The sequence below is a fragment of the Hermetia illucens genome, chromosome 5, assembly GCF_905115235.1.
Source record: "Hermetia illucens chromosome 5, iHerIll2.2.curated.20191125, whole genome shotgun sequence".
Taxonomy (NCBI): domain Eukaryota; kingdom Metazoa; phylum Arthropoda; class Insecta; order Diptera; family Stratiomyidae; genus Hermetia; species Hermetia illucens.
The window spans coordinates 114,325,806-114,349,918 of NC_051853.1; the positions used below are offsets into that span (position 1 = coordinate 114,325,806).

A 24,113-nucleotide genomic window follows, 5' to 3' on the forward strand; every position below is an offset into this window, starting at 1 on the left:
ACAGTAGAAATATGTTCCGAATAAGTGGTGAAAATTTCAAAGAATCTGGTTTGATAGATTTTGGGCTATGCTGGCAGCCGATTTTCAACATGCGGTTTCGAGAAAAACGCATTTAAAAAGTAGGATGCGATTTTCAGCCATAAAACCTTAACTGACTACTAATCTGCTATGCCTAATCCATAAACCTTAGGTTTCTTCAAGAAATAAGTGTACAGCCTTGGCTTCAATTCTTGTCCTTTTAGCGAAGTCATTCGAACGTCATTTGGACCGAAAAATACGCGCTTTATTAAGGCGATCGACATAAATCTGGCATGTAACTCCGAATATAAAAAAATCACTTTACCCACATATTCTACACTAAGCGGATCCGGCACACGGGATGACCCCCTTAAGGTGGTCTGCATAGAGCAAACAGGGACAAGTAAGGAGGGGAGGAAGGTCGTTAATAAAAAATAAAAATAACAAATGACCCAGAATAGATACCTGTGGGACGCCAGAGGAGGGGGAGAAGGAGCGGGAAGTACAGCCGTCAAAAGAGACGTGCCGTGAATTAAGACATTTGGCGACAAAGTTCATAAAGTCAAGCAGGTTGGAGGTAGTGGACCTACGTTTAACGAAGCTATGTTGCTCTTTCACTATGTGTTGGCCAAAGTGGGCGGACAACCAGTCGCTTACATATCTCTCCAGGATTTTGGAACAGGGGGAGAGGAGGGAAATGGGACGGCAATTCTCGGCAAGCGAACGATCGCCACTTTTGTGCATGGGGATGATGAGAGCCTCTTTCCACAAGGTGAGAAAATGATTCTCTTCGAGGCTTTTGTTGAAAATAAGAAATAGGGGAAGGGAGATGGACTAACCAGTTTTGAACAAAAAGAAGTTTGGAAGACCATCGTAGCCAGGTCCGACATTGGCATCAAGTTTGCCAATGAGGTATTCGACAAGGATAGGGAAAGAAGGGGAATGCTAGGCGATGCGGGGCAGACTGCATCCACTATCGGGAGGGATTCGGAGGAAGGATGGGGAACATAGACGCACGAAAAGTAGCGGCAGAGTAAATCATAAGATAGTTGGGGGGAGTTAGCTGAGAAGCCAGAAAATTTAATGGACGGAGGAGATAACTGGGCTAGGCAACGGGAGTTGCGTCCTACATTCGCAAAAAGGTTTCAGGTTTCCGCGCTTTAGTGAGTCTTCCACGCAGGACAAACATTCGTTTCTGGACTAACGTATTAAGGATTTGGCCGAGGAACGAAGAGATTTGAAAAAAAAACTAAGTCAGCTACGTTTCTAGAAGACAGGAACTTCTTTCTCGTAGTCTGTTTTTGACGTAATTTTTTGTGAATTTCAGTGGTGAACCAGACGAGGTAAGAGCGTAAGCACTTATGAGAGGAGGGAACGTAACAAAGATGAAGATTAGATAAAATGGTACAGAAAGTGTTAAGTGCTTGGCCACATGTAAATGCAGAGAGGAGGGGGAGCCAGTTGATTGACGCCAGGGCTGAGTTCAGACCTTCGAAGTTCGCCTTATGAAAGTTGAACTTGGTAGGCTTGCGAGCGACAGGAGAGCGGAGTCGGAATATCTGAACACCAAACTCGAGAGCAGGATGATGGGCGTCAGGCGCAACGTAAGACGGAGCATGAAGGGACTGGAAAAGACAACGCACAGGAAGGTTAGATAGTATAAGGTCAAGAATAATTAATACACTCAAACCGTGCAAAGCCGCTGGGCTTGATGGTCTCCAAGCACAGTTATTTACCCCTACACCTGCATTTCTGGATCTGGAGAAAGCTTTTGACCGTGTGCCACATGAACTCACTTGGTATCCTCTACGACAATACTTAGTGCCAGGAAAACTAACGCGCTGGGACCAACTGCTCTACCATGTTCCAAAAAGTAAAGTTCGAAGTGTGGCAGGTGTATCAAAACGGCTTGGTGTCTCTGTTGGTGTTCATCAAGGAAGCGACTCCTCTTTGTTCTTGTTATGGACACTGTTACACGGGGCATACAACGTCTAGCGCCCTATACACTGCTTTACGCAGACGATCTTTTTCTAGCATCTAATAGCAAAAATGATCTCGAGCAACTTGTCCAAAATTGGAAAGATCGGCACAATCATTGTCAGCGGCAGTCACCTGCAATTTGAATATCTCGGTTTTGCGGTGTGATGCGCTGGATGGTGATATGAAGGCCTTGCGATTGCGATGCTTGTGGACGGGTCAAAGGCTAAAGAAAAAGAAAGAAGAAGCAACCAGTATTTATGCTTTTTATGATAACAACAGTTCTTGGCGCATTTGAATTGTAGGTGTGTCTTGTCTCTATGCTTGTTTCAAGTAAGTTCACTCCAGTTATTGGGACAACGTGAAAAGTATTTTTATCGGTCAGTTGCGTTTTCCGCAAGAATTCGATACGTTTTCTCAGACAGATATATGGGTGCTGGCTGGGATTTTTGTAGGCAACTGCTTTACTATATAATTTCAACAACTTCGCTGAGTATATGGAATTTATTGCTATTTTTAAGGTCTTCATATACCACGATAAATTACAATCCATCCATTGTAACTACGGAGCATAGTGCTGAGCGAATAAGTGTCAAACATTGGTATGACCAGACCCAAAACCTTTTCAAATCAAAAAGGGAAAGGAGTAAATGTGAAGATTATGCAAAAGACAATCTAAAAGTCTCCAGACAGTCGTGTAATTTGTAATTTGTACATATTTCTCAAAAAAGGAAGAATATTTTCTGAGAAAAAACTGCGTTTTAGACTTCCATATAAAGTGGATACAAGTTTAACAGAAGTCTCCAATTTTCTCTACCTTCTGTTTCGTTATTGATAAAATTCTTTTGTAGTAGGACAACCAACATGAAAACAAAGTGTTAAAGTACGGATCAATAATGGATTCCTGCCCATCAGATTGTCTCATTACACATAGAGCTCTCGAAGATGAATCGCCAGACATCATATGTATGAATTCAGGAAATAGAATACAATGGAATAAGTCTAAAAAGATATCCTTTATTTTTACATATTGAAACAAGTGCGACACTCTCTAAACTATTTCAAAATATATATGCTGAAAATGGTTACTACTACATAATTGATTTCTCAAATTGTCTTTCCAAATACTGCAAATAACGAGTACGCTGATTTCAACACCTGGAAGAAAATAGTCTAATTAAAAGTTCTTAAGATTTCTTGTACAATTACCGTAACCCAGGTTGAAAGGGAAACAGTGATTATGCCTCCTGAGTAATTCGTCCATGGAATTTGCGTATTTTCCATAAATGTGATAAGAATCTGTTTGAATTTCGTATTTTGGTCCATCCAATTGCATGAATACAAAGCCTCTGTGAATGCGAGGCTCTCTTCCATCAATTCGGTTCCACAGTAACAGCAGAAGGTTATCTCCTGTATCATACAGAGAAAATAACCGACGGTACAAAGAATAACCTGAGTTGAGGCAAACTGCAGCAGCATGATTCAGGAGTTTACATTTTGACAGAGTTTGTGGAACCTGAAAATTAAATGTAAGTGTAATGTTCGCATTGCAAACAACTTAGTATTTAAATCTCATAACTTCGTATATTAACATGCTAATATGTTACAAAAAATGCAATTTTCTTTGAACCGGGTAACAACATAGTGAATCTTCAGAGAACTTTTGCAATCGCATTAGAAAAGTAAGTGATTTTCGATATTTAATATAATAATTTTCTCAGAAAAACGCCCCTATCTATTTTTGTCTATTTCTATGGGTGTCCCTGTTAAAGATGTCATGTGGTTCATTGTCATTTTAGCTGGGCGCAAGTTACTGCACACAGGCCGCCTAGAAACCGAAATAGGCACCTCCCATTAAGTGATCATCATAGTTGACCTTAACAGTCATGTCATTGTGAAGGCGGATGAAGGTAAGGGCATCGGCGCACACAATAATTTTGCGGACACACTTTTTTATTTGTAAATGCAAAGTCTACTAAATGGTCCTCGAATCGTCTAGTTTATAGATGGTGGATGAAGTGGTCTTACTCACGCGCTCGCTGACCATTGCTTGAACACTCACGACGCAGATGACTAATCAAAAACGGCTCAAAATATCGAGAACGCTTGCTTCGTTAATCACAAAAGTGGTAATTTGTTTTCATAACGAGAAAACGGAGAAAATATTTGGAACAAATATCAGCTGAAAAATTTTCTCGTCAGTAGTTGCGCCGGGAATATTGGGTGCAATTATCATACATATATCAGCGTCACATAGGGAGACAAAGGTGTTTACGATATAACTGAAATTATGGAGAACAAAAACGAGAATTATTGTGAGAAATATCGACCTTCTCCCACACTTGGTTTTCCTCTATCTCCATTTGGCACAGTGCCACAATAGACGATTAGGTATGTACTTCGACAACTTTCAGTGCCACAGGAAATTTTCGGTTTGATTAACCTCATTCTCTGCCCGATGCAAAGAACAAATTTAGAAGGCGGAAGGCGCCAGTGGTAGTACTCTTCCCATATCTGATTATTTTAAGCATCTCGGATAAGTGCTTTTCTCTCAGTCTCACAGTCTCGTTTACCTTGTTACTGTTCAAGGGTCTATTCAAAGCAACCACTAAAAATAACGGAAATCGCCACATGGTTATTTGCGAGAGAAACTCCTTGAACGGTCTGGTCACACCATGCGCGTGCATAGTGAATCACTCAATATAATTCAGCTCTACATCCAAGTCAGTGGATATTGCCCCAAATACACCACTGAAGAATAGAACGACCTCTTGATTCTATATAGCAACATTGATATGAACTTCTTAGATTTCCTAGATAAACAAGTCTTAAAATGATGATGTACGCAAATTCTCCTTGACATCTCTATGAAATCTTCCTTTTTCATGAACGCCGATATATAATAGAAAATACAGCTCAATTGACCATACACATGTCGTTTTACAGACAAACTAACTTGTTACTATATTTTTCAAAAAAAAGAAGTTTGCAAATCTTCTGGTCAAGAAATCAGGGATTCAAACCATCAAATTCTCTCCAAAAAATAACGAATTAGAAAATTATGTTGGCTATTTTACCACCTCGACCTTCGCCATGTTGTTTATATATTATATAAGGATGGCCTCAAACCCAGATAAAGGAGGAGTAAAATAAAAATTAAATGCTGAGATCAGGTAAGGAGATAAATATAGTTCAGCCACATGCCGACCAAGAAAATACGTCGCTTGTGTCCTTAAAAACAAAAGAATCACGTTAAGTCATAAGCCTCGAATAAATGGTAGGGCGTTCACTTCAGGTAGAGGTCCTTTAGAGAAATCTGGAAGGGCTTTTAACGTATGGAAGGCATCAGGATGTCCGAAAACAAATCCGACCAAACCAAATACATGTATGCACGGTAAACATCGGCACCCTGACTAGAGAAACCGAGGAACTCATAAGAACTCTGCAGAAAAGGCCCATTGATATCTGCGGTCTACAAAAAACCCAACGATAGAATATTTCGAGCAGGTTTCAATGAAAAAATTTATTCGTACTCCATTTTCACCAGCACTTCCGTCATTTGGAGCAATTTCACTTGTCAGCACCACTGAAGTCCAGGAAGCAATGAAAGGAACGAAATCGGGTAAAGCAACAGGCGCTGGAAACTGAAGAGCTGGGGAGCTGAGGAAGGTAAAACACCATCCGACTGGTAAGAAAGTGCTACGGAAAAGAAATGCAGTAGAATGTTCAAAGTGCCATTTGATATGATTGCTTCCCCATACCATGAAGATTTTTGAACGCATTTTAGACAACCGTATTCGCGGCATCGTTCATATAACCGCGAATCGTGTTCAAAAGTGACATGACCGTCTCATGCAACGCAGTCTCAAATTGAATCTGAATAGAGCAGAATTTTTGGTACCCAATCCTCATGAAACAGGCACACATATTGTCACTAACAATGGCCTGCCCAGAATTGCGCGATTTAAATATCTCGGGTTATTGCACGAATTAACGCAACCTGGATAAAGTGGCGTTCCGCAACTGGTATTCTTTATGGTCATCATATTAGCGACCATCTCGAACCTAAAATTTACCACAGTGTCGTCCGCCCTGTTACCCCCTATGGTTCTGAATGTTGACCGATTATAAAAAACAATGAACGGCGTCTTGCGGAAATGTAGACAAAGATGTTGCGTTAGAATAGTGGCGTAACAAGGCCTTGATCACATCCGAAATGAGGATATCCGCAATCGATATGGGGTTAGGACAATCGTGAAAAATTACGAGAGAGGTATCTTCAATGGTATGGTCACATAATTCTCGCCGCCTCGTCAACCAAGATTAGTCGCGGAGTCCATGCCGAAATGGCCGGTCGAAATGACAGTGACTTAATACGTTGGATGGTGATTTGAGAGTTTCACGACTGCATCCAAATCAGGCAAATGACAGAGCAAAATATTACAACCGATCACGATTGGCTGACCCCGCTTATGAACCGAACAAAGGCTAAAGGAAAAGAAAAACATTATTTGTAACCTGGACTACACATATGCACTCCGTGCACAAGATAGCTAGGGTAACGAAAAATTATAGGCGTTATCACAACAGGCTGCTGAATGAAATTTTTTTCCATGTGTTTCAGCTGTCTCCAGTTAATCCGGTTCATTGCACAATTATCCACGCCTGGCAGGTAATCTTAAAATTGTCCTTAAGAGTAACACCCAAAACGGACTCTTTCGACCCGAATGAGCTTGACGTGCCCTCAAACATAGAAAAGTAAAAAATTATTGTCTAACCTCGCTAGACACATAAGCCTCCACCTTTAGAGGCATTACTGATATTCGTCAATTCACCAAGCAATCCGTGGTGAATACAAGTGGAAAATTGTGCTCATCTCAGAGACTTTAATTCCGCAATTTTTACTTATTCCGAGCAGATAGGTACTATCAACGTCAAAGAATCAACGACCTTGTCTGAGGCACCATGATATTAGTCCCCAACAAATTTGTTACTATCCTCTTTCTTTTACGCATTTCTCAATTGAAACTATATATTTTTATTTTGCATTTCGCCCTGTTGACTCAATCAACAAATGGCATCTCTATTATAAGATTTTTCTACCTAAATCTACCCCCACCCCAGTTAGCAAGCCGTGGTTCATTATCCTAAGGACTAGCAGTGCTGCAACTTTCTACTTCCGCATTAACAACATTATCATCGGAGAAATTCAAGATGTACATTATGAATTTCAGCTGGTATACAGGCAATTTAGAAAATTTCTCCGCGACTTGGCAAAACTGACATTCATAGACATATTCTGCCTGGCAAATCAACCGTTCTTTCTTTCACCAAAACTGAAGTCAGACCATCAATTTTCTCCGCTCGACTCCGGATCATTCAATCTATATACACCCATTTTGAATTTTTCCAACATTCCCTTTTCCGAATTAGACCGGGGCTAGGGTAGGTAGGTATCAGTGGACGCTCCGAGGAGCCCAATTAGCGCTTTGGTGCGCCGTTTTCATGCCACAAACTCCTAAGACCGTGACTGTTGTTATGGGAGCAGGGAAGCAGAGTCCAGCCGGCTCGGATCTTCAAAGCCAGCCCGTAGCATTCACGAAGGAAAGCAGCTCTCCGACCATGCAGCTCGAAATCTCTCTGAGGTCCCCAAAGAATGGTTTACCCAGTGTCCGCAGCCTGACTCTAGCCAAAGCTGGGCAATTCTCCTTGACTTGGCACAGCTTGTAAGCCTTCGCCATCTCATCTGCCCGGGAACCCAGAGGAGAATGACCTTGAGCGTGCCGCCCAGACGGTTGAGCGCGTCTCTGCACTGCCCCATCAGCCGGGAAAATATCGTCGTTGAGTACAAGGCCTTGATGGCCGCTTGGCTGTCGGTCAGAATGGCTATGTTACGCTTGGGGCTCGAATCACGCTCCAGCCATCGACAGACTTCCAAAAGCGCCAGTACTTCCGCCTGGAATACACTGGTGTGGTGTGTATTCGAGAAAACCCCCGCGCCGACTCCATAGACCATCTTTGATCCGTCCGTAAAGAATACTGTATCATAGTATTGCAACACGCCGCCGGTCTCCCACTTTGCCCTGGTTGGAAGGTCCACAGCAAAGTTTCTCGTGAAATTCAGCTTGCGTGTGACATAGTCCGTGGGGGACGCCCAGATTTCTCGAGGTATTTCATCTAGGATGTTGCTGTGGCCGTAGGACTTCGCAGCCCAGCATCCGGACTCACGTAGTCTGACGGCACTGCAGGCTGCAACATATTTGATGTGGAGGTCTAGCGGGAGGAGATGCAGGAGTACATTGAGAGCATCTGCCGGGCAGGACTGGAGAGCCCCCGTAGCACCTGCACACGCGGTTCTTTGAATCTTATTAAGCTTTGTTCTATTGCATTTCTTTTTCAAAGTCTGCCACCATACAACGTCAGGATCGGACGCACTACAGTGGTGTTCATCTAGAGAACCATTCTCGGCCGGAGACCCCATTTCTTTGCAAAGGTTCTCTTACAGGCATAGAAGTCTATACAGGCCTTCTTAACCCTCAGTTCTATGTTCAACCTCCAATTTAGCTTAGGATCCAGGATTACACGCGGATGCTTTACATTAGAGGAAAGAACCAATCTTTGTTTATTCAGCCGTGGTAGATGGAATTCAGGTATCCTTGTCTTGGTGGTGAATAGCATCAGTTGCATTTTGGTTGCGTTTATGCTGAGTCCGCATCTTGTGGCCCACAGGCACACCTTTCGCAACGCTCCTTCCATGATGTCGCTCATAATGGACAGAAACATCCCTGATACTAATATCACCAAGTCGTCGGCATACGCCAATGTACGTAAAATTTTGTCCATTACTATTAACCAGAGCACCGGTGAGATGGCACCACCCTGGGGCGTGCCTTTGTTCACAGCTCTGGTCAAGTGGTTGCCTCCCAGATCGGAATGGATTATCCTCGTACTCAGCATGGATATAATCCAATGCGTGAGATACCCCTCCAATCCAACACCGGTCAAGGCTTCCTTGATGGTGTTGGTACTGACGTTGTTGAAAGCTCCCTCTATATCCAAAAAGGCAGCAAGGGTATACTGCTTGTACTGCAGCGACCGCTCAACCGTGCCAATTACCTCGTGGAGGGCGGTTTCTGTGAATTTTCCTTTGAGGTAGGCATGCTGGGACTTAGAGAAAGGCGTTCTCTCCATAATCGTCGTTAAGTGAATGTCGAGGGCGCGTTCTAGAGTCTTCAGCATGAAAGAGGTCAGGCTGATTGGCCGAAACTTCTTCGCAGACTCATGACCGCGCCTGCCCGCTTTCGGTATGAAAACCGCTCGTGCTCGCCTCCAGGACTGCGGTACGTATCCTAAAGTGATGCAGCTCCGGTAAATCTCAACAAGCCACGGCACAACCCTTTCCTGCTTCTTCTGTAGCATGACTGGCATTATGCCATCTGGGCCTAGAGATTTGTATGCGGAGAAGCTGTTTATAGCCCAGCCGATCCTATCCTCGGTAATTACCGATTTGATAGTCTCGCACAGCTGGGGTTGCCGCAAACCCTCCAAGCGAGGTTCTGACTCACCGTCCTCCTCGCTGGAGGGAAAGTGCGTTTGAACTAGCAGCTCCAAGATTTCGCTAGAAAATTCCGTCCAGAAGCCTTCCGACTTTTTAAGGAAGGATGGACTCTTATGTTCCTTGGACAGAATCTTACTGAACCTCGCGGATTCACTAGTCCTTTCAATGTTCTGACAATAGTCTAGCCAAGACCGCCTCTTGGCGGTCCTGATGGCCGACTTGTACTTCTTCAGGCAGTTCTTGTATGACTGCCAGTATTTTTGCCTGTAGCAGATGTTGAAGATTTCTCTGGTCAGTTTCCTGAGACTAGAGAGATCTTCGTTCCACCACGGTGGCAGGGTCTTTTTGCTGTCCTTAGCAGGGCACGAAACTTTGAAGGCGGTATCAAATGCCTTCTCCAGAGTCCCGACCTTTGACTCCAGTTCGTCTGTCGTGCCAATCCTACCAATTTGCGCATCGGAGAGTTTGTTCTTAATTACCTGACCAAACTTTCTCCAGTCGATCCTCCTGGTGTCTCTAAAGGGCTTGGAGACTTCTGCGACGAGATCTCGACTGAAGAGTATCCAACTGTGGTCAGAGAAGGATCTCTGGTCAGACACTCTCCAGTCCTCCACCCTAAGAATCCCGTTGTCGGTTATTAGGGTGATATCAAGGACTCCTCCCAACCGTCACAGTTCTCCGAGCAGGGAAAATGGAAATTGGTGTACTGCCCCTGTTACAATTAGACCGGCTACCACTTTCCCACAAATCGAACACATCCAGTCCAAAAAAGTGCAAATTCCATTAAAGAGAACAAGAGCAAAAAGTGATTCTGACTCTACAGGCCCTGACTTGAAAAAACTTTAGCTTTCGACTTGGTAATGCGGAGGCGTTCGTAAGCTGGACAGTATCCCTCTAAGCCACACGCACCTTCGTCAGCTAATTCCTTGCGTTCCGATGGACTGCAATCATTAGTAAAAATTCAGCGACAGTTGACCCACCCGTTTGCCAACCGGACTGAAATACCATAAGGTGCTATCCTATCTACAACCCTCTTCTTCCTCATTACCGCGAATATGTAATAATGTTAGTTTGCTAAACCAGCACGAGTGACATATAATCAATATTCTTAGCATCCATTTATCATCGTTTTCTGCTTTAGTAGACCCAGCCAAATAAGATTAGGATTTTCTGCTATAGGTATACAGATAATGCAACCGTTGACCAGCATTGATATCATCATCAAGACCAATATCCTCGCAGATAGAGATCTATCTTGGCAACCTCAGAGTAGTCTATTATCTGAGTGTTGAGATCAGTGAAAAAAGTTCAACAGATCGAACTCATTTCTGAAAATATCTTCATTACCTAGAACAGTGGCAACCGCCTGTTTGATAGTCAAGGTAGAGAAGTTCGCTACATAGTTCGCCACTTCTATGTTGAATAGATTCCTTCTGTAAAATAAAATCTCCTCATTTAAAACTCTTAATTTTATTCATTTGAATATTCTTAGAATTTTAAGGCCTCATTTGGTATTATATGATCTACGAATCCTTATTCCTTACTTTTTTACCTAGATCACTTATATACCAGTTTCCTGACTGCTTTTACTATTGCACAATTTATTGTGCACTGGCTAGTTCAAGACGGGACGCGAGACCTTAATATCATTTTGTTATCTTCGAATTCAAGCTTTTGGAGATATTCGATATTTAGTAAAGTAACGGGTTAAGTTATAACACGTTATCTTACAATATGAATGTGTTATCTTACAATCTAAAATGTGGCATCCGAGCGATTCAAAATTGCGAGTAGAAAAACACACGTGAAGTGTAATTTAAAATACTACATTGAAAGGTTTTGCTAACTCAAAAGTGCAAACCTGAAAAAATATGTGAACATGAGTGCCTTAAAAACGCATCCATAGTGCAGATTTGCAACCAAACAGCCTATGCATTAGAGGAATATACGACTTTTTATATCCTTACTCGAAGCAAGTCTGATGATCCTTAACACATTCCACCAATTCTTCGTAATTCTCTTCTAGTGATTTTTCGGGAATATATCCAATTTTCTTAACGCGCATTCCTAAAACCCTTAAATGACCTTTCAGCAACCAAAGTAATGTTGCCGGATACGTATCACATAATATGTCCTGATAAATTTGTGCGTAAAGTCCAAGAACTTGGTAGGTGTTGCTTGCGTGGTAAGCCAATGCAGATTTCTTATGATCCCAAGGAAAGTAAGCCGGAAAAATGAGCCGTCTTTCTTTCGACAGTATGGCTGCTAGGTCAGATACCGCTCCTACTATGATGCAGCTTATAGAGAACGTCATTAAGAACATTCGCGCTACTTTGAATATGTATTAAAAGTAAACTGTCTCATTTTCGCTAACCACATGCCTATCCAGTTTTGCAATCAATTTTCGCATTTCAAATAACTTGTCACGTTTTAGATATGTGTTTAAGATTTTGAGGGTTACCATCATTCTGCCTGATAGTTGAGACAGGTTTGCAATCAGAGCGCTTTTGCCTTCAACGTCAAAGATGTAGAACAGCATAGAAAACGAAAACCACACTGTAACAAAAAAGTTTAAAACTACCGCGTAACAATAATACAGAATTCTGTTTTTCTTGGGAGGATTAAGTCCCATAATTCGCAGTCCGAACCAAAGCGACCCCAGGGGCTTTCCACTAGTAAATTCCTCTTGCTGAGGAGAAACTTTTCCCACGCTTGCACTGGACTCTAGTTAACTGAGCAACTGGTCTCATCAGCATGGTGTTAGCCTTTTAATATCGTTACTGAACTTCGTCAAACTCTTTTCCTTCGCACACGCACAAAAAATACACATGTTCTTTTCCCTTGAGAATTTTTTGTGTAAGATATGCAAACATCACCGTTTATTAAATTCTTAAAGCTTTTTTTCGAACTTATTACAACTTTTTTTACATTTGAATTTTTAATATATACACAAGGAAGCATTATGCCCCATGGCAGATTGCACTCATTAATATCAAAGGTGACCGCCGATATTACAATGTAGGTAAATGGGGCAAATCGTCATTTCTATCCTCTTTTAAATCAGTGTGCAATAGGCGATTGACGGCTATACTAGAAACATGTTGAATGCTATTTTCGCTAGTAGTAACCGAATACTGCAAACAAAGAAGTTAGTAATTGTTTAGAATATCGGGGATTCTAAGGCCACATCCACATGATGTTGGACCGGAACAAATGGGGAGAAACTTACTCCCAAGTTTTTTGGCCCACGGATCCCTAGTTTGAGGCATAGCAGCCAGGCATTCAAAAATTAAAAAAGGACTAACGGTTTCGTCCTGGGTAGAGGCAAGCGAGCGGCGTGAATCCCTCCGCCTGAACTACATTTACTTTGCCTCGTCAAGAGATAAATATTGTATGGAAGTTAAGGATCTGCAGGCAAAGAAATTATTGTACCAAACTACAACCGCAAAAGTTGATGTTCAAGGAAAGTAAGCCGGAAAAATGAGCCGTCTTTCTTTCGACAGTATGGCTGCTAGGTCAGATACCGCTCCTACTATGATGCAGCTTATAGAGAACGTCATTAAGAACATTCGCGCTACTTTGAATATGTATTAAAAGTAAACTGTCTCATTTTCGCTAACCACATGCCTATCCAGTTTTGCAATCAATTTTCGCATTTCAAATAACTTGTCACGTTTTAGATATGTGTTTAAGATTTTGAGGGTTACCATCATTCTGCCTGATAGTTGAGACAGGTTTGCAATCAGAGCGCTTTTGCCTTCAACGTCAAAGATGTAGAACAGCATAGAAAACGAAAACCACACTGTAACAAAAAAGTTTAAAACTACCGCGTAACAATAATACAGAATTCTGTTTTTCTTGGGAGGATTAAGTCCCATAATTCGCAGTCCGAACCAAAGCGACCCCAGGGGCTTTCCACTAGTAAATTCCTCTTGCTGAGGAGAAACTTTTCCCACGCTTGCACTGGACTCTAGTTAACTGAGCAACTGGTCTCATCAGCATGGTGTTAGCCTTTTAATATCGTTACTGAACTTCGTCAAACTCTTTTCCTTCGCACACGCACAAAAAATACACATGTTCTTTTCCCTTGAGAATTTTTTGTGTAAGATATGCAAACATCACCGTTTATTAAATTCTTAAAGCTTTTTTTCGAACTTATTACAACTTTTTTTACATTTGAATTTTTAATATATACACAAGGAAGCATTATGCCCCATGGCAGATTGCACTCATTAATATCAAAGGTGACCGCCGATATTACAATGTAGGTAAATGGGGCAAATCGTCATTTCTATCCTCTTTTAAATCAGTGTGCAATAGGCGATTGACGGCTATACTAGAAACATGTTGAATGCTATTTTCGCTAGTAGTAACCGAATACTGCAAACAAAGAAGTTAGTAATTGTTTAGAATATCGGGGATTCTAAGGCCACATCCACATGATGTTGGACCGGAACAAATGGGGAGAAACTTACTCCCAAGTTTTTTGGCCCACGGATCCCTAGTTTGAGGCATAGCAGCCAGGCATTCAAAAATTAAAAAAGGACTAACGGTTTCGTCCTGGGTAGAGGCAAGCGAGCGGCGTGAATCCCTCCGCCTGAACTACATTTACTTTGCCTCGTCAAGAGATAAATATTGTATGGAAGTTAAGGATCTGCAGGCAAAGAAATTATTGTACCAAACTACAACCGCAAAAGTTGATGTTCATGAAAAATTTGCACAACAGGCTGCAATTTCACTTAAGATGTCGAGGGTACATCTCCCTTGGACAGATTTGGACAGATTTTAAATCAGAAAATTGATTAATTTTTTCAAAGAAAATTCCGTCATCTTAATCATCAATGCAACGTCCAGAATACATCCGGAGCTTTCCATTTTGAAGGTTTTTGTAAAATAAGTGTCCAGGGCTTAGGATATCAGATGTCGATCGGTTCATGCCGATTTTACGAAATTAAGGAAAAGAATAAGCCAGAATACTGGAAGCCGGACGCTTCCAGTATAAAGGTTTTGTATTCATCTTATCTTGGAAACTTTCTATGCACGTTTTTCTTTTCGCAGATAGCCACAAATTCAAAATATTCATTCATATATTTCCAAAGTTTCAGATATATATATGTACGAACATATTAAAAACATAATTTCGGTCGCACCCTTAAATCCTGACTTGAACCTCTCCTCCTCCCTACCACCGAAACAGTTTCCAACGACACTATAGATTGGACAGTTCGCCAGCACACTGAAGTAATTCAGCAAGTATGTGACGAACTGATACCTTCTCGGTCCCTCAACTACCGCAACCTTATTTCTCTCCCAGACGATATCCTCGAGGATATCAGATACAAGCGTACCCTAAGGCGGAGGCTATTTAGGAACAGATACTCTCCGCAATCCTCTCCTCTCTGTAACGACATCCTTCCCCTTGACAGGTCAATCTGCAATAGAATTTTAACACTCTACACCAACCACCTCCACAACCGCCTCTCCAACATTGAGCTGACCCCTGATACCTTCAGGGAACTCAGAAAAACTTGTCCTCGTCTAGGCAAGTCCTCCCAACAAACTACCATCCTTCCACAAAATATCTCAACTCCCGAAAAGGTGAACATCCTAGCCGACCACTTCCTTCAAGCGCACCATTGCACCCTCCACATTCGCGATCAACACTTCGAAAGTGTTGTGAGCGAAACCATTGAAAAACTTCAATCCACATCAACTTTTTACCAACCCAGTCCCAACCTAATCCTTTTCGCTCATTTACGTTCATATCAGCGTATTCTTATATATGTATCCTTATATATATATATATGGAGGAGGAGAAGGGTAGTTTTTTTACGGTGCAGGGCTTCGGAGTGAGCAAGCGGGCTCCCGGCCGTCGATATCCAATGACTACTACGGAGGCACTGTGCCTCCGTAGTGGGAAACTGTGGCTACTTTGGCATCTAATGCTACAAGAGATAATGGCGGAGTTGAAATTAGGTCCACACCGGATCCTTTCAGAAGGAGTTCGAAGCTTGGGAGATCACCACCGAGGACAAGGCATTCGAAGAAAAGAATTCCCAAGCGTCAGGTGGCAAAGTCACACGGGAAACACAGGTGACGCCTCTCCAAGACAAAGCAGGCGGGAAAACGGCGAAACGGACTAGAGACCGTACCAGTGAGCATCTAGGACCGCAGCAAGTCCTGAAGAAGAAAATAGCCTCTTCACCACAGAAGGCGGAGCCGGCGAGAGTACCCGCGAAAGTCGGTAATCTCTTGATTGTAGCCACAACACCTGCAAAAGTGGAAGAAACCAACCCTCGGAGGAGGTGGATTAAGGTAAGCAGCAAGAGGAAAAAGGACAAAAAGAAGCTCCGCCCGGAAATAATAATTATTTCCAAGAAGGGAAATATGTCCTATGCCGACATCCTCCGAAAAGTGAAATCAGACCGGGAACTGATGGATTTGGGGGATAGCGTAAGCCGTATCAGGCGAACGCAAAGAGGCGATCTGATGCTGGATTTAAGTAGATCCGCCGACAAGTCGGCCGATAACTTCCGCGGCAAGGTGGAAAAAGTATTAGGAGGTAAGAGCTCGGAAGCAGGAGATAGTGGTTGAATGTAAGGACCTAGATGAGGTCACCTCACGGGAGGACATTTGTGCTGCGCTAAAGCAACCTTAGCAATATAGACCAGAGTGCCATTAAAAGGATGAAGAAGGCATATGGAAGCACACAGACCGCTATTATTAGTTTGCCGGCGGAATCAGCTATTAAGTTGATTATCGCGGGCAAGATAAGAATAGGTTGGGTCGTATGCAGGCTCAGGGAGCAAATATCTCTGAAGAAATGCTTCGAATGCCTCGATTTCGGCCATTTTGCGGCGGCATGGATTAGCCAGCATGATAGGTCGAGAAGTTGCAGGAAGTGCGGGGAAGAGGGCCACCTCATCAAAGATTGCACCGGAGATCCACGGTGTATTCTGTGTAGTGGAAAAGAGGGCGTGAATGACCGGCATGTTGCGGGAAGCAGCATATGTGCGGTATATAGGAGGGAGCTAAACGCAAATGAGATTGATACGGGTTCGATCGTTTACCTGACATTTTTTAGCACTTCACTGGTGAGGGAGATGGCTTGGCAAGTGAGTGAGCACTACACCCACAGTGTCAACCAGGCCATCTTCCTCCGCATTAAAAACCAAGGAAGCAATCAACGACGCTCTGGAGGTAGAAAGGCTAAAGCGGTTAGCTACCCTATCGGAGCTTTCGGCGAGGAGACATTCCCCCGCGAAGTAATACTTCACAGTCCCTCCCGCGGGAAGGGGCGGAAGAGTGGGGGTGGTTTTAGTGGGTGCAAATCCCACACACTGCTGCAGCCTGGCGCAGCAGCGTCTTTCCAAGATTAAGGCCTACGTAAGGCATCAATATATTGAACTGGGATTTAAAATTATAATAAACGATTCCGACTAAAAGGGATTGAAATTTCTTTTGCTTGACACCTGCAAATTTCGAGATTCTACTACTACAAAACAAATTGCAAGTTGCAGTGCTACGTCTGCCAGCAGTTGCAGCTGCTCGGTTAAGTAACAGCAATAGTTGTAAGAATATAAAAAAACGTTTGTTTTAAAGGAAGGAGCCCCAATTTGCCTATGATGTGATTGGCAGCCAAATGAACGGTAAAACAAAAACAACAATCGGATCTTGAGTTCGAGACTCCAGTCCAGGTTAAGGAACGTCCCCATTGTGCAGTGCTATGCACCAATGGAGATTTCCAATATAAAGGCGAAAGATGCTTTCTCTTACAGAAGGTTCTTCACAAAAATGTCCTTTTTAATCGTGATGGGTGAAATAAATTCCAAACTGACAACACCTTGCTCTGGCATGTCAAGGGATGTTTAGTTTCCTTAATAACCCCGATGAAAGGTTTGAATACTATTGCAACCTTCACCAACTCTTTATCGACGGCACACTGTTCGAGCACAGGGCCTGCCACAATGTCAGTTAGGTTTCAACTAACCGGAGTGAACCTCTAATTCAAATAGAGAATATCGCCATCAGCAGTACATTTAGTAGCCGTCTTCTGAATGAATGTCGTAAAGAAGATGCCGAAATTGGCATTGAAGTGGACAATAATCTAATGGGTGCTTACCTTTGCTTGTGTGTTGCTGCTGTCTCCCCTCATAGGGGAGCAGAGCCTAAACTCCCAAATTTAATAAGGACCGTCTCCGGGCTCCGCTATCATCCAGCTGTAGTAAAACTTTCTTGGTGCACAAAACTTAAGCAACTCGCCCGAGAATATTACCAAGCATTACGTCGCCGTCAAAATTGCCTTAACTTTCCGTTCGAATAAAGTTGTCGGGCACGCTATAAAAGGACGTTAATAGGCCTGACTGATTACGCAAATGTAAAGGCAGAGGAATAAACGGAAGGAGTTAAGACCTCAGTTGATGGCTATGACTAGGGCTGAACACGACCTCTGGAGCCGCACTACCTAAAAAGAGAATTACAGTGTACTAAGCGCGATGGCAAAAGAAATTCCACAATTCCGCTGGTGAGGGAAGCATCACAAAGATGTTTACGGTTGGTCTTGGGCGTTTGGCCTACGGTAAATGGCTTCTGATCCATGATGGGGAGCTGCTAAAGAAGTGGAAAGAGCACTTCGCCACCTCTTATGGATAATATGGCAAGCGACCCCAGCATGTGGATATAAACTGCTGTTCCATCAAGACGCACGCACGGAGTAAAGCCGCCGGCCTTGAGGATCTCCCTGGAAACTCTTCTGGACAGCTCCTACAGTCTCCACATAAGACTACTTTCACCCGTTCGTAAATGTAAATGTAAATGTCCATGAATCTGACATCTTTCGCAATGAGTGGAAGAAAAGGACGATCGTAAAGATTCAGAAGAATAGTGCCCGTCTTGAGTATCGTGAGTATATTAGCTAAAATCATCCTAGAACGAGCAAAGCTTCATCTACAAAGAGCATGTTGATTTTCATCGTAGATTGTCCCGTACCGACCGAGTTTAAATCACCGCTCCACGTAATCCATTAATATTTCAAGGATGTGTTGTTTATGCGGCAGTGACACTGAACTTGGCATCGCTGGGTGCATTAACAGCACTAAAATCGACAGTCTTCTTCCTTTGCTACTATGTATATGGAAGTGATATATGAAAAGTAATCGACACAGTTACTCAAAAGGTGCGAGGTCTATTCATTTTCGCTCGATTATTCTGGCTTGAGATGACAATTAATAAGGAACTTGGTCGACATACTGGTGATCGTGTTGATTCGAAAGCAGAAGTGACAATGGAGAAAAGGCGACAACTGCATTCGTGTAACGTTCAGACAATGGAACCGACTATCCCAGGGTGACGAACGAGTGGGTTGGCCCAGAGCTACATGGCACAGAACAGTGGAGAATAGGTGCAAACTTTCCCGAAAATCATAGTGGCGGAGGAGCCACATTATTGGGAACCGAAAGCGAGGGCGCGTAGGTGTGGTTGACGCGCTGAGGTGTGGTTGACGCGCTGTGCTCCACATAGGAGACTATGGTAACCATATATATAGTAAAAAAGTCCAAAAATGCCCCTTACTCACCGAGGGGCAACCAACTTAACAATTAGATGAAGGCAACATGGAAAGGCCCGCATCAAAAAGCAATAATTTGCGAAAAACTACAATTTTTTTATTTTCTAAATAGATGAATATAAACGTATAACTAACTTAGGGAATACCTTAACAGTTAAACTTAATCTAAGGTATATAATGAAGCCAAACCTAACTCACTAAAAACATACTTATAAGAGAAAAATATTTACAGGTGACTATGGAGGAAAAGTCGAAAAAAAACCTCCACTCGTTGAGCATATTTAAAACAGGAAGCCGGAAGCTGGACAGTTCAGGCTCGGAAGGTTTTGTGTATTTTTTATAAAAAGACATATGAGTGTGCATTTCTCCCATTAGTTCGTAGCAATATATGCATAAATTATTTCAAAGTATGATATTGACATTCACAGTCTTGAATTTATAAATATTAATAATCGTTGGCACAACAATCCATATTGGATCAGGGCCTTGAAATGTGTTAGAGCACTTCATTTAAGACCGTAACGGTACACTACAGTATACTGTAGAAGGCAACGTGGTCAGCATTGCGCTCGCCCGAGATTATTACCCTGATTTGACGCAGGTACTCATTCACAGCTGAGTCGACTGGTATCCGACGTCAAATCACGGTACAAATTCCACTGTCACCAGTAAGATTTGAACCGCGACCTTCCGCACAACAGCCTTGTGCTCTAACCACTCAGCTATCCGGACACTTGAATTTATAAGGAAACGACAAATTTGACGTATTATAACTTTCGTTAGTAATAGTGCGATTTCCACCAAACTTGGTAGGATCATGCTCTATATTATAGCCTACATCACTGCCCATTTCATGGGGCTGAGATGAACTTAAAGAGGGTTTTGCAGCCAATTAATAAAAACTATAGTAATATACTATTATTAACTGTATTTGAACAGATATCGGTATAGTTGCAGCCTCCTGATTTTTTTCAGATTTTTCGGTTGGATAGTTTCTGAAAATGGGTCCATTCAAGAGATTTTCACTTTGGACCCTCTGCACTCCCCAACAAATGTCAAAACTTCGGCTTCGGAAAGTACTAATCGCGACCTTTCATTTAACACCACACATGACTATATTTAGTGAAAAAAAATGTGCACCCCACTTTTGCATATATTCGCCGTAAAAGGATGTATGGGTTGAGCGTATGTATGGGTGAGCGTTTACACTTCCCACCTTTCCACCCAATTTGGTGTCAATCGCTGTTACATTCTCCGAGAAAAATACGTGTGACGGACAGACAGACAGACAGACAATAAACCGATTTTAATAAGGCTTGGTTTTACACAAAGCCCTAAAAAGGGTAGGGCGGGGAAGGAAAAAGGAATGGGCAGTATCGGTGACATGCGGGGAAGGAAGAAGCTAGGAGGGGCGTTAATGATTGGTAGGTTTAAAAAATTGGCAATCGAAGTAATTGCCTGTGTAGAAGACTACTGTACCTTGTCGATCAAAAAGATGGTTCTGTGATTAATAGGGATAAGAGGACCTGGGGAAACAGATGAATGCGAAGAAGGTTATCTTCAACGATCTCGATCTGGATGGCTTTGGAGACAAGATGATTGAGATGGGATTGACACTTGACCAGGAAAGGTTAGGCAGGACTCTAAGAGGGTTGGAAATGTATTTCGAGCGATTTTTATTTTTAAAAATGTTGGGGCAGTGGCGAAAGATTCTGCGCTCTTTAAGGCAGAGTCGTCCCATTTGGAATGGGGAGCAATCGGACCAGAAAATGAGGCCGAAAATGAGGAATGGTCGGATAAGTCGCTTATAACAAAACAGCTTAATCCTTTTCGAAGTAGGGATATTGTGTTTAAGGATAGAATACAAAGACCTGAAGGCACCGGCTGCACGGCCTAGTGCCTTCATTATATGAGGAACGTTGGAGAGACGGGAATTCATTGTCACTCCGAGGTATGTGACTAGGGATGGGATCGTCGTGGATTATAAATGACAAAGATTGCGTATTGAAGGATTCAGATAGGACACGGGTGTGGAGTTAGTTTGGGGATGTCAGCAGTGGACAGGGAGAAAAGGGTTGCAGAAAGAACCGAACCCTGTGGTATACCGGCGGGGCAATCATAGGACGAGGAAAGGTGCTGTTGGATGTTGACTAAGGATTTCCGCCCATCTAGAAAGCTGAGAATTAGCTTACAGAGGTGCGGATGGAAATTGAGGATTTCGGAAAGCTTATACGTGAGTCCGCATTGCTATACGGCGTCGAAACTCTCCTTAGGTCAAGGAGGACAAGGGTCCTCCGATTGATACCTAGAAGGATATCAGTCTTGAGGACAAGAAGTGCGGTATCAGGGTTCAGTTCTATGTTGAAAAGCGTTGTGGAGGTAGTCGATATAAAAGGTAAAAATTCTATCGCGGATTGACCAGTCAAAGGAAAGAATTTCGTCACGGAGAGAAGAGGATCGCGGAAAGTATATATTTCTAAATAACCTCCGCCTCCGCCATCGCCTTAGGGTCCGTTTATATTTGATATCCTCAAGGATATCATTTGGGAGAGAAATAATTTGCGGTAGTTAAAAGAACGAGAAGGTGTCAGTTCATCACATACTTGCTGAATTACTTCAGTGTATTGACGAACTGTCCAATCTTTAGTATCATTGGAAACTTTTTTGCTGGAAGGGAGAAAGGCCGGCATCACAGCGATGGTGGGCTTTTTAGTAAAGTGTCTGCGGCCATTCGAAAATGTATCGTTAGAGTCCCGATAGTCACAAACACTTTAGCACTGATGCGGTGACTGTTACCAACGGCAGAGACAGGTAGGTGGTAAATTCAAAGCAGTACATATTGAATATCTCATTACGCCACACTGTTATCAAGCTCCAAGGGTGACAGGGTTGATTGGTTATATGTTGGTATGACTAAATCGATTATGATGCACACTCCTTCTTCATTAAAAAACAGAATTAAATCGCGTCTATTATGATCAATATTATGATGGTCTGTGACAAGAAGACCTGTATGTAACAGGAGGAGAAAATCGAGTTTCTATGCGTTACGTAATTAAATTGCATATGGTACGAAGTATCTAACTGGTTGCCAAGCTACGCGTGCACTGTGTTCTGCGCCTTTGGTTCATATATTGACGTGTCGGAACGGTATACATGTGGGATGCTTTTCTTTTACCATACAAATTCAAGCAATGCGCCGGAGAACGAACTTATTGTATGAAGTCTTCTTAGTCACACAGTAGGATCACATAGTCATTATCTAAGATTTTTAGCGAAGCATACTTATAAAGGCCTGGTAGTCATACTTCATACTTCGCTAGATTTTAATGAGGCGTCTTGAGGACGGAGTTATGACGGTTGATATATTCGCATCGTGCAAGCAGATGTCATGACCTGGATGGTCTCCTCTTCACCGTTGTATAACCTACAGCTGGTGTGGGTAATTGAGGAGTCATGAAGAACGAACCGTTTATAGTTGAATTGAAGTGAGGAATTCTTGTCTCATAGAAAAGAACACTTTTAATTGAGTATTTGTTGGAGGCTGCCACGTCAACGCATGGTATCAACAATTTTTTATGTGTCAAGTTCAAAAGGGACAATTTGTTATGTGCCATGATGGTAGTCTGATGTAATTGGCTAGAGGAATGTTACCCAAAGAAGCGATCACGAAAAGAATACATTTACTGGTAATTGTAGTACAATGTTTTCAAATCAAGTACCCATGTTTCTTCCTGATGATAGTCCGGATAGGATAGTGATCCCTTTTTTCCGCAGCTCAATTATGCGTGTTGTTGTTTGCAAGAACTACCTTTACCTGTCTATTGACAGACTCTGCGTCCATATTACTCTATTTTATCACACCTAAAGTATGTAGAAGAAGGGGAGTGAAGAGATGTTGATTGCCATGATTTCCTTTTTCCCGAACAGCTTTATTTTCAGGAGAAGAATGTTGTATTTATAATCGATGTAAGCTGCCGTTATATTTTGATGATAAATAATATTGTCAACAGAATTTTTCCTCGATGTATATCAATTATTGTGTCGATGATCGATGCTTGAGCTTTTTGTAGTTTAAGCGACATTAGTGTCAACCGCTGAGATTGGTTTGATGGATTTTATCTCCTGATGGGTTGGGAACAGTTGCCATTTTGGTTATTAGACTATCGATTGAGTGGTATTTATTTTCTATTCAAATTTGATCGAGTCTCATGATGTTGACTGCATAGCTGTCTCAATATCGGTTGTCAATGCCAGTGTATTTTGCCGGTATGTTCGTAATAAACAGGTAATTTCCATTCAGCCATCGCTATATTCACGAGTCCCAAGTTTTCGATCATCAAATGATGTTACTTCGATGAGCGATGTTGATATACCTAGAAGCACCAAAAAGAATGAAAACAAACTTGAACCGTGCAACAGTCGGAGTCTTTTGGCCAAATGTTCGGTCGTATTGGCAGATGTTTCAGGACTCAGTTGGTCTATCGGCTGAATAGTGGAGTTCTGATCGCAAGTCTCTTCATCATAGGGTACTAGGGAAAGTTTGTGATGAAGTTTTGACATGGGCCACCTCTACGTAACAATCTTTTCCAATGTGAACTTTCCCAATGATACCTAACGGCTACTTCAGAACTGGTACGTTTTCATCTTGGACAATAACCATTGTCCCTGGTTTCACATTCGGAGATTGCACCCAGATCAGGCATTCGATAGAGCCAAATGGCGAAGCCGATCACGACGAGCCGACCCCGCTTGTGAACGGGACAAAGGCTGAAGAAAAAGAAGAAGATGGTTTTTTCCATTTTCGTCTGTTCTGGAGCTTGCTTAGGTATCGCCGAGTCCATCGTCGCCTAAATTTGTCACTTGCATTTGCATCAAGAGAGGCTATGAGAGGTTCGCGGACAAGAAAGTTATTAATAAATGTTTTTTTGCCAATTCTATGGCTGCTTCCCAGACCCCTTCGCATTTTGATGCATGAAGAGGAATGAAGTTGAA

General features: G+C 42.5%; 1 protein-coding gene across 1 annotated transcript; it reads right to left on the minus strand.

Annotated features, from left to right (window-relative positions):
- Positions 1 to 3,279: 3,279 nt before the first annotated feature.
- LOC119658220 (odorant receptor 2a-like) lies at positions 3,280 to 11,867 on the minus strand. The gene is made up of 2 exons (XM_038065486.1): positions 11,521 to 11,867; positions 3,280 to 3,511 (listed from the first exon to the last, which is right to left on the minus strand). The coding sequence occupies exons 1-2, from the start codon at positions 11,865 to 11,867 to the stop codon at positions 3,478 to 3,480; spliced, it is 381 nt and encodes a 126-aa protein (XP_037921414.1). The 3' UTR covers positions 3,280 to 3,477.
- Positions 11,868 to 24,113: the final 12,246 nt, after the last annotated feature.

Excerpts from the sequence above, each read along its gene's own strand:
- LOC119658220 (XM_038065486.1), bottom strand. The coding sequence starts at position 11,867 with ATGACGTTCTCTATAAGCTGCATCATAGTAGGAGCGGTATCTGACCTA. Across the intron at positions 3,512-11,520 it reads GATCATCAGACTTGCTTCGA|GTTCCACAAACTCTGTCAAA; the intron begins GTAAGGATATAA and ends TTTAATTTTCAG.